At 35.8% G+C, this 10747-nt stretch overlaps 1 protein-coding gene across 1 annotated transcript; it reads right to left on the minus strand.

The window, feature by feature from the left end:
* Positions 1-5466: 5466 nt before the first annotated feature.
* Positions 5467-6428, minus strand: LOC121312443 (olfactory receptor 10A6-like). The gene has a single exon (XM_041244245.1). The coding sequence runs from the start codon at positions 6403-6405 to the stop codon at positions 5467-5469; it is 939 nt and encodes a 312-aa protein (XP_041100179.1). The 5' UTR covers positions 6406-6428.
* Between the last annotated feature and the right edge of the window lie 4319 nt (positions 6429-10747).

Here is a 10747-nt window from a genome sequence, read left to right on the forward strand (position 1 = left end):
AAGCAATTTTCTCCTACCACTATGCTATGTTAACTTTCAGCATTGCAAATAATTGCATTCCATCTCAGCATTAAACCTGTGTTCTATGCTGCTTATAGAAAAGGGGTCAGGTAGAGACCTACTCCCTGTAACACAGTAAATTAATGGGGAGAATCATGACACAGAATATTCAGCATTACAGCAGATAAAGAGGCTTGAAACTCAATCAAAGAGTAAATAAACTCTGGAAAACACAGATGTCAAAATCAAAACATTAAGAGAAGGTTGTTAAGCTAATGAGAGGTAAAAATGTTTAGTCATCACTGCCTCGATACACAGAACTATGACCTCCTCTGTGATATTATAAAATGTCTTACCTGGTTTTAATATGCAAATACTGTAAACAGGTCTTGAAGTTCCTTCTGAGATTCACACATTCTAGACTCCTTCACCAGTACCCAGCTTTAAAAAGTCAGTACATCCACTCCCATTGCAGCATTGCCATGGAATCCCGGTACGTAAACATGTAGTTAATCCACATGGGAGTGTCTTATGAATTGCTTCATATTTCAGTTCACCTAAGAAACATTCTGCCACATTCCATAGGGAATAGCTGATGTGGAAAACAATTCACAATTGCAGTTAATTCACAGTTGTACTTCATTGTATAAGGGCCCTTCACTAATTCATTGTTTTCAATATTAATTGTTTTGATGTGTGAGTCAGATAGAGAAAAATTACAACATTAGAAACCTCACTTCTTCATCCACCACTTATGAAGCTCCTTACTATAGATGACCCTGCACCTCAGCTCTTCCCTTCTTGAAGCTGTGTAGTATCAGACAGGAATGACTGAAATAAATTACTTAGAAACCTGACTGAATGTTGGAAATAGGTTCAGCCAATTAGGATGTAGGATTGCTGGTCTACTGTGCACAAAGTCTTGTCACTAATGCATTTATCTGCCACAAGTGTACTTTCTATCAAAGTAAGAATGTTGGATGTTGTATTACACTTATGAGAGAACAAGGTTTTAAACAGATAAATAAACTGCTTATTAAGCTACATGGAGGGAGTCCTGACAAACAGATTCCTGCACTGCTTTTAAAGCAGATAGGTTCATAAAGTGTGGCCACAAAACAAGTAGACACCAGCAGCAATGAATTCAGTGCCACTCAGTTACTGTATGCATTTGAATTTAAGAATAAGGTTTTCTTTTCTTGGGGGGGGGGGGGGGGGGGGGGGGGATTAGGGGAGGGTTTGATAATTTAGCACCAGTGGGCTCTCTGGTATTAAACTTTCAAAACAGTTATGCACTAATTTTCAAAATGATTTCCACCGGAGCTGAGACATGGTTACAAGTGTAATTGTACTGTACAACAGATCTGCATGGTACCATGAAATCAACACACCCAACCCTAACGACCTGAAAAATGCTTCTTACCTTTCTTGCGTTTCAGCTTTGTATGGTTCGCTTAAGCCCTAGGCACACTGCCCCAAGTGATCAATAGCAACGTCATTTTTTAGTCGCCCCGGGCAGCGTGTTAAGGTCTCCACACACTCCGATGCGATTTGCCCGGCGATAAAATGGTATTTACAAACGTTATTAATAAGCGTTAAAACACAAAACAACCAGCACTGCTGGTGTGTCTGTATGAGGCCAGATTAGTTAAAATGTATTAAAATTAGGTTTGGGTTTTTCAATATATGGTAGCATGTGCTTGAATGGATAGCTGTGATTGTTCAGTCTCTTAGCTACATCTTTGCCAAAAATAAGATTCAGTCCTATTTCACATCTGTCCATCACCTGAAGTGTAAAATATTCATATCAAAAGCATAGATTGTAAAATAATTCTAGAATTCTTATTTTAGAGTTTTATCTAGGTTGATTAGTTTTGCTTGAATACGTATTGTCTTTTTCTCTCTGCTAATTAGCTATTCACATGAGGTCATTTGCGTGTCTTGCCTCTTAAAACTGAGTTCTTTGATTTTTAACGTCCTTTTCTGTTCAGAACATAGATGCTTTATGGCTTCCTGGCATCAAACTGCTTTTTGCAGTTGTGAATTATCTGTACATTAATATCATATTCAGGGAATATGCATCACAAGGTTCTATTATTTTTGTCTGATGTGTAGCAGCCTTTACACGAAATGGCAATGATACAAGCTCCTGTATTTCAGGCAACTAGACATTCATGAAGATCTGGCTTTTGTGTCATTGCATTGCAAGAGTGACAGGGCAAAATCCCTGCTTGTGTAAGTAGTAGGGATGGGCACCAATATCAATAATTTAATATGATATCGATATAATTCGATATTGATAATTTTCATATCACAATGTCGTGGGATTAAAAAAAAAAAAAAACATTCACGTACGCTCGTGGAGATAGCCTTTTTATTGGTAATATTGCTAAAAATACAACGCAGTATAATCACCTTTTTTTATATGAATATTCAACAACCCAATACATACCAATCACTGTCAGCCTCGTAGGCAAACACCACATACTAAAGTATTATTAACCACTGTACACGCTGCTTACACCAGGTGATGTCACATTTCAGGATACCGGTATCTCAATTTCCAGGGAATGAGCGGTTTATTTGAACTCCTGTTTACATGCTTGCCTTTGCGGTATTGAACGCTTTTACAATAGTTCTTTTTTTTTTTTTTTATTTGAGAGAAAACGGATGAGTTGTTGTGCAGGTGTGCTGGTGTTCATTGATATGTCTTAAGATAGACGTAATAAACTGACAGGGAAGAAACACTAGGATATACAATATTAATTATCAGATTCTGTATCAAGAGATTTTTTTTTTTTTAAATTTGATTATTTTCCTAATACTATTGTACATTTATGATGAGACAATAAAAATGTGAGTTGGTGTTGTAATTTTGACAAACGGTGTAGTGAAGGTGATTGCCCAGCCTACCCGTGGTTATTCTTTTGTTTAAACCTTTTCTTTTGGTCCTCAGGCCGTATTTTGTTTGTTCCTGGTTGTTTTGTCTAATGAAGTGCACAAAAGCTCTTTAAAACTGCAGCTTTCTGTCTGGGGTCCTGATTCCTGACAGTAACCAGCCTGGGCCGGGATGCTACCCTGTCACAGCAAGAAAAAGAAATAACTGAATTATTTCTAAATTTGACAATTCACAAATGAGTAAAACAACAAGGGAACACTGTATTGAAGATTAATTATGATGTCTGCATCATGTATATTATACATTTTATTAATGTTTTAAAATTGACTAGTTGCATGCATGGCAGGCAAGAAAAAAAATAAAATAATAATAATAATAATAATAATAATAATAATAATAATAATAATAATAATAATAATAATAATAATTGAAGACTCAATGCACTTTTATCCACGCATATCTCTGTTACAGCACATTCGATTTTAACTTGTTATTTCAACATGAAAACATACCAGGGAACGCACTTCTTGTGACGTCTACATCATTCATATTAAATGACTTATTTCTGTTTTAAAATGGCACATCTGACTCCCAAAAAACAAACAAACTAGAGAAATAAAAAGTGGTTTGGTATAAACTTGATTTGAACCTACAGCCTTCAGTGTGCAAGCGTCTTATGTTAACTGTCATTAGTGCTACACGAATAGTTAAGAGCCGCGGTATTTTGAAAGATGAAGTCAGCCGGCTGAGATTTCTCTGGAATTTTCTCATTCTCATTCTGGGATTTTGCGATGGAGCTCTGAAAAGTTTTGGCATCCTGTGAGTGTTGCTAAATTAAGTCACACTATCAGAAAACCTAGCAGTAGCATGGGAAATTATGTGAGAAGCCTGGAGCTAATCTCGAATTAAACTGGGTTGATTCGACGTTGCACTCATTGTGGTCCATATTGGCAGAAGGAGGTACGATTTCCTGTCTATACTGGTCGAGGAGAGTAACGCTATTTGTGGTCCTCGCTGGACAAAAAAGGAACATCATTTTTCAGAATTAGCTATGCTGAATGATGGCCCATATATTTGGATGTAAAACATAAATAATACATTTATTTATTTATCTTGATATTTATTTATTATTTCATATCATAAACAATGACATTTAATACTGTATGAAATGAAAATAAATAATCAACCATTCTTGTTCAGTTGTATATTAGTGAAGATATTTGTACATATATACTTTCAAATTTCATATATTGTAATGACCCAGACAATTGCTTTGCCCGTGCCTATCAAACAGTAAAGCGGTAATGCTTTACATTACATTAATCTGTGTGTCATTAAATACATAACTTTTATATTAAAACGAACAAGAAAAACCCATAAAATATGGTTTATATATCATAATTAAACCAGATATGCGTGTGTGTATGTTTACTATTTACTCGTAACTGTTATTTGATATTATTGTGACGTGCAAAGACATAAGCCCGATATACGCTTCTTGCAAAGGAGCCGGCTCTTTTGTACAGCAGTATCAGCACTATGCTTTAGTGCGAGAGGTGGAACCGAGATAACTACCATATAATAGAATCTGAAATTGACATGGAATTATAAAAAAATAAAGCAATCATTTCATTTAAAATTAACCATTTCATTTCAAATGTCTTCTTTGTAGTTTGATTGTTGGTGAATCATTGTGAGGTGGATTGGATATTGCTTACAAAATTTCATCTCTTTTGATGCCTGTGGCAAAGTGGTTAACATTGTGCAGGTGCAGGAGTGCTGCGGTGATCAATAAACTGTTATTATAAACGCATTTAGTACATTGGCTGTTGCTGTAAGGATTCATTACACTGTAATTGCTTGTTGTCCTTGTTTAATGATACTCCATTGGGACACCATGATCCATTCACTCTGAATCTATGCTTGGAAGATATGAAATCAGAAACCAGAGCGTGGTTTGTAGTGATATATGTTACTATGTTGTGTGTATCAGATGTCATCTGGTGCATTTTGGGTATTTTTACAGTTTAATTCGTGAATTCACAATTCATATTATGGTAACGTGTCTGACAGAGTTTTTACTCGACTGTTTATCTGGTATCCACATTTTGTTACAATGTACCCTATTTCAGAGGCATGTTGCAAATGGGTATGGGGTAACTATGTTGTGGAGAATACAAATCAATGTTAGCACTGCAAACCTTTTTGCCTGTAAAACGCAAACTGAATGGAAGATAAACAAAATAAATCATCACATCGATGTTGTGAAATAATGACGGTTTGGGTTTAAACAAACACATTTTTTATTGGCTTATCATAAATGTACAACAATATTAGGAAAATATAATTTAAAAAATCTATTGATACAGAATCTGACAGTTAATATTGAATATCCCAGCGTTTCTTACCTGTTTGCTTTATTATATCTATTTTAATACATATTAATAAACCATGTTCATATATATTTATTATTCATTAAACTGATGTACTCATGTAATAAACTGATGTACTCATGTAAATTAAATATAGAATAAAAAAATGTAATGTTGCATAATGCACCACCAGCATCATTGATTTGGTAGTATTGTATTTTTAAACCATTTCAAAACATTATTCCGAATTTCCTTTGTATGAATTCCATAAATGATAGGATTAACACACGGTGGGAAGGTTGTAAATAACACCCAGGTGATTTTCCGAGCATTTGGGCTGACATTTTGAAATCGCTGCATAATGATGGAGAACAAAATAGTGAATACAAAAATAGTATACACAGTTAAGTGAGTTGCACATGTATGAATGGCTTTGCTTTTACTATTGCTTTGTCTTTTATATAAACATGTAATTAGTATTCTAATATAAGTCCAGACAATAACCACAAGAGAAAAAACGTTTAGAAAAAATGTAATAAATAAGCTATAAATGTTATTTACAGTAGTGTCAGCACAGGATAAAAGAAATAAAGCTGCATTGCTACAATTAGCCTCCACTATCTCTGATCTGCATCTCGGAAGTCTAAGAGTAAGAGCAAAGAGGATTATTATTAAAACGAATGCCACTCCCCAGGCAAGGGAGCAGAGCTTCACCAAAGTATTAGTTGTCATTATGCTGTTGTATCTTAATGGGTTACAAATTGCAATGTATCTGTCATAAGCCATTACAGTCAATATCAGATGAGCTGCTGCAGTGTAGAAATGAACACAGAAAGCCTGAATAACACAAGCTGCATATGAGATGTATCTAACCTCTGTGAGTAAGTCTGCCATTAATCTAGGCATTACCGCTGTGCTTCCAATCAAATCACAAACAGATATATTACAGATCATGAGATACATTGGCTCGTGTAGATTCTTTTGAAAAACAATAACAGAAAAAACTGTAACATTTCCAATAAGAATAACCAGATATACTGCCAATGTTAACAGGAAAAGAGGGTGAGCAGCTTCAGGAGACACAATGAAGCCCTCTAAACTTAACATGGAAGAGTCAGCGATGGTGGAGTTCATCTTGTCCAGAGGAGCTATTTGTAGTCTGGATAAAGAAAGGAAACATGTTATTGCAGTTTTTACCTTACAGAGCAGTAGTCCATTGTTTAATCATGTTTGTGTACAGCTGTGTGTTGCTGTAATTAGGTTGGTTAATGTATGCTAAAGCCAACACTGTGCTGCCTGTAAGTGCATTAACGCATTTGTGTTTTAATGGCAAGTAATGCTTTATTATTACATAAGACTATGCAATCCATGTTGCCATGATGTGTCTGGAAAAATAAATTTAGTACATGAGATTGTGACCCATTTATAAATTGTCGCAGGGATATCATATCTATTTGTTACATTGTTTACATGATTCTAACATACATAGATTTTATTCTTTGTCTTGTATTTTCTTATTGATCTGCTTCAGAGCCTTCGCAAATGAAAAGTACTAAAACATATCTTCCATTCTTTACAATTACTGCTGTTCATTGTAAATATCTTGTAGACAGCACTTTAAATCACTTACATGGAATATTTTCCATAAAAAATAGGAGTTCATTAAAGACTAGAGCAAACACTTTATTACACTGTATTGCCTTTTACCTGAGCATGAATGCACACACTCAGTTTCCTTCATACAGAGATTTAACTACAGAATGAATAGTAAGCATGCAGAATCCTTGAAACCAGATATGCCATGCCATGCTTTTAGAGGCAGTAACGTAACATAACCCTACTCTACTACGCCTTAGTGTTTCCTTTTCTCCTCTTTTTTGTTGTTAGTAATAATAATAATAATAATAATAATAATAATAATAATAATAAATATAATAATAATAATACTCTGAAGTCATTTTCTCCTACCACCATGCTATGTTAACTTTCAACATTGCAAATAATTGGATTCCATCTAAGCATTAAACCTGTGTTCTATGCTGCTAATAGAAAAGGGGTCAGGTAGAGACCTACTTCCTGTAACACAGTAAATGAATGGGGAGAGAGAATCATGGCACCAGGTAGTCAGCACTGTGGCAGATAAATAGACTTGAATCTCAATGAAAGTGTAAATAAAGTCTGAAAAACACAGATGTCAACATCAAAACATTAAGAGAAGATTAGTAAGATAATAAGAGGTAAGAATATGTTTAAAAGCTTAGTCATCACTGCCTCAATACACAGAACTACCACCTTCTCTGTGATTTTATAAAATGTCTTACCTGGTTTTAATATGCAAATACTGTACACAGGTCTTGAAGTTCCTTCTGAGATTCACACATTCTAGACTCCTTCACCAGTACCCACCTTTAAAAAGGCAGTACATCCACTCCCATTGCAGCATTGCCATGGAATCCCGGTACGTAAATATCTAGTAAATCCACATGGGAGTGTCTTATGAATTGCTTCATATTTCATCTAAGACACTTTCTGTCAAATTCCATAGGGAATAGCTGATGTGGAAAACAATTCACAATTGCAGTTAAGTCACAGTTGTACTTCATTGTATAAGGGCCCTTCAGTAAGTCATTGTTTTCAATTTTTTTTTTTTTTATGTGTGTCAGGAAAAATGACAACATTAGAAACCTCACTACTTCACCCACCAATTATGAAGCTCCGTACTGTAGATGACTGCAGAATGTTCAGAAATGGAAAAATATGGAAATTAAATATAAATAAAACCCTGCACCTCAGCTCTACCTTCTTGAAGCTGTGTAGTATCAAACAGTAATGACTGAGGTGAATCACTTATAAACCTGATGGAATGCTGGAAACAGGCTCAGCCAATTAGGATGTAGGATTGCCAGTCTGTAACTCACTGGTAAAGGCCACTACTGTACAAAGTCTAGTCATCAATGCATTTATCTGCCACAACAGTACTTTGTTAAAATAAGGATGCTGTGTTACACAGCTATGAGAGACCTCTAAAAAAACAAGATTTTGAACAGATAAAGTGCTCAGTTTGCTATATGTCCTGTCTCTTGCTCTCCTCCTGCAAGAACTACTGAGAAAAGACAAATAGCTCATCACTAGCCTCGGACCTATAAAGCAGCATTTCCCAACCTTTTCCAGCCTAAGGCATACTTACATAAATAAAACATTATTTCTTCTTCTTCTTCTTCTTCTTCTTCTTCTTCTTCTTCTTCTTCTTCTTCTTCTTATTAGAAATACATTTTACTTTCAGTGTGAAATCTGAGTTTGTCTCTATGTAAACAATCGCTTTATCCTGGCAGGAATTAATGACAACGAAACTCAGGGCTCTGGCTCAACCAATCTCAGACTTGCTCTTTGTTTTTCTTACCTGTTTTCTAAGTTTGTATGGTTCACTTGAAAACTTTACTCACATGGAACCGCTTCAAGGAACCGCAGAGTATAATTCTAGCTGCATTTTTCTCTCATGGAAATAAATTCATTTAATTGTAACACATTCTCATAGAATTGAACCATTAATTAGTTAGTATGTTTGGTGTGAAATAACTTTTTAGTGAAACTTAACTATAAGTAATCTACCTCATTGTTTTATGAAGGGTTTATTTTAAAGTAAACATGCTATATCATTAAACAGCACACTATTAGTAAGCTTAGTGTGATCTCTTCTAAGATTGTCTGCACCATTTCAGTTTATGTGTGTGTGTGTGTGTGTGTGTGTGTGTGTGTGTGTGTGTGTCTGTATTAGCAAACTACTATCTACATCACAGCCTGCTGCTGTGTGTGTGTGAGTAGAAGCAGTGTCATATTTCATTGGCCTACTGGCTGTTTTAAGGCAGGGTGCTTTGACTTGTATATTATGCTTCAGAAAATAAGAGATTGACTCTCTGACTTTTGTGATTTCTATTTAATATGTGTGTACTTAATAAAATACTACTATTGATTAAACATTCCTTGTGTCTAGCGTGTGTGTGTGTTCATACAAAATCTTCAATCTTGTAACATGTCAATTAAATATTTTTTTTATGAGAGAACTAATCAACCTAGATAAAACTCTAAAATAACAATTCTAGAATTGTTCTCACAATCTATGCTTTTGATATGAACATTTTACCCTTCAGGTGATGGAGGGATGCGAAATAAATAGGATTGTATTTTTTGGCAAACACAGTGCCTATAGAAAGTCTACACCGCCTTGACCTCAGGTGTTCATGCATTTAAATGAGGATTTTTTTCCACTTATTGAGAAAAAAATAATATAATAAAAACGCAAAATTGAAAGAACATAATTGGATAAGTCTCCACACCCCTGAGTTAATACTTGGTGGAAGCACATTTGGCAGAAATTAAAGCTGTGAGTCTGTTGGGATAGGTCTCTACCAACTTTGCACACCTAGATTTGGCAATATTTGACCATTCTTCTTTACAAAACACTCCTTGGGGAGTGTTGATGGGCAGCAATCTTCAAGTCATGCCACAAATTTTCGATTGGATTTAGGTCGGGGCCTGTGGCAGAGCAGAGCTCTGTCCTATATAGATTGGCAGGGATGGGGTTAAATTCCCCTACCTGCCTGGGTTTATTGTGTTCAGGTGGCTGGGGTTGATTAGTTGATTAGTTGATTAGCTTAATTAACAATCAATCAACGCCCAGCCAACTGACATAAAAGGAAGCCTCAACTGCCCATTAGAGAAGAGGGAGCTGAGAAAGCAGGTTGCAGGTTGCAGGTTGCAGGTTGCAGGTTGCAGGTTGCAGGTTGCAGTTTTTGGATTGCTGTTTTTGGTTTGCTGTTTTTGTGATTTTTCTAAATCCAGTGAAGGCATCGCCCAGCCTGGAAATCTTTATTTTTGTAAATTTTGCTTTTTGTTTGATTATTTGTGTTTAAATCCCTTTATTTTTGCCCTTGCGCCCTTTTATTTTGTGTCTTTGTAATAAAAGTATTTTTTTGGAACTGGAGTCTGTCTCTGGGCCTCTGTCCACACGCTAGCCTGTCACAGGGTCATTCAAGGACAATTTCCTTTTGGTTCCTTAACCACTCCAGTGTAGCTTTGGCTGTGTGCTTTGGGTCATTGTCATGCTGAAAGGTGAACTTCCATCCTAGTTTCAGCTTTCTTGTAGAGGGCAGCAGGTTTTCCTGCAGGACTTCTCTGTACTTTGCTGAACTCATTTTCCCTTCTATCCTGACGTGCCCCAGTCCCTGCCGATGAGAAACATCCCCATAAAAACATGCTGCCACCATCATGTTTCACAGTAGGGATGGTCTTCTTTGGGTGATGCGCTGTGTTGGGTTTGCGCCAAACATAACACTTTCCATTTAGGCCAAAAAGTTCCATTTTAGTTTTGTCAGACCACAAAACTTTTTGCCACATGGCTACAGAATCTCCTGAGTGTTTTTTTTGCATACTTCAAATGGGATTCAATGTGGGCTTTCTTGAGTAATGGCTTCCTTCT

The sequence above is a fragment of the Polyodon spathula genome, unplaced genomic scaffold (assembly GCF_017654505.1).
Source record: "Polyodon spathula isolate WHYD16114869_AA unplaced genomic scaffold, ASM1765450v1 scaffolds_3898, whole genome shotgun sequence".
In the NCBI taxonomy this organism is placed as follows: domain Eukaryota; kingdom Metazoa; phylum Chordata; class Actinopteri; order Acipenseriformes; family Polyodontidae; genus Polyodon; species Polyodon spathula.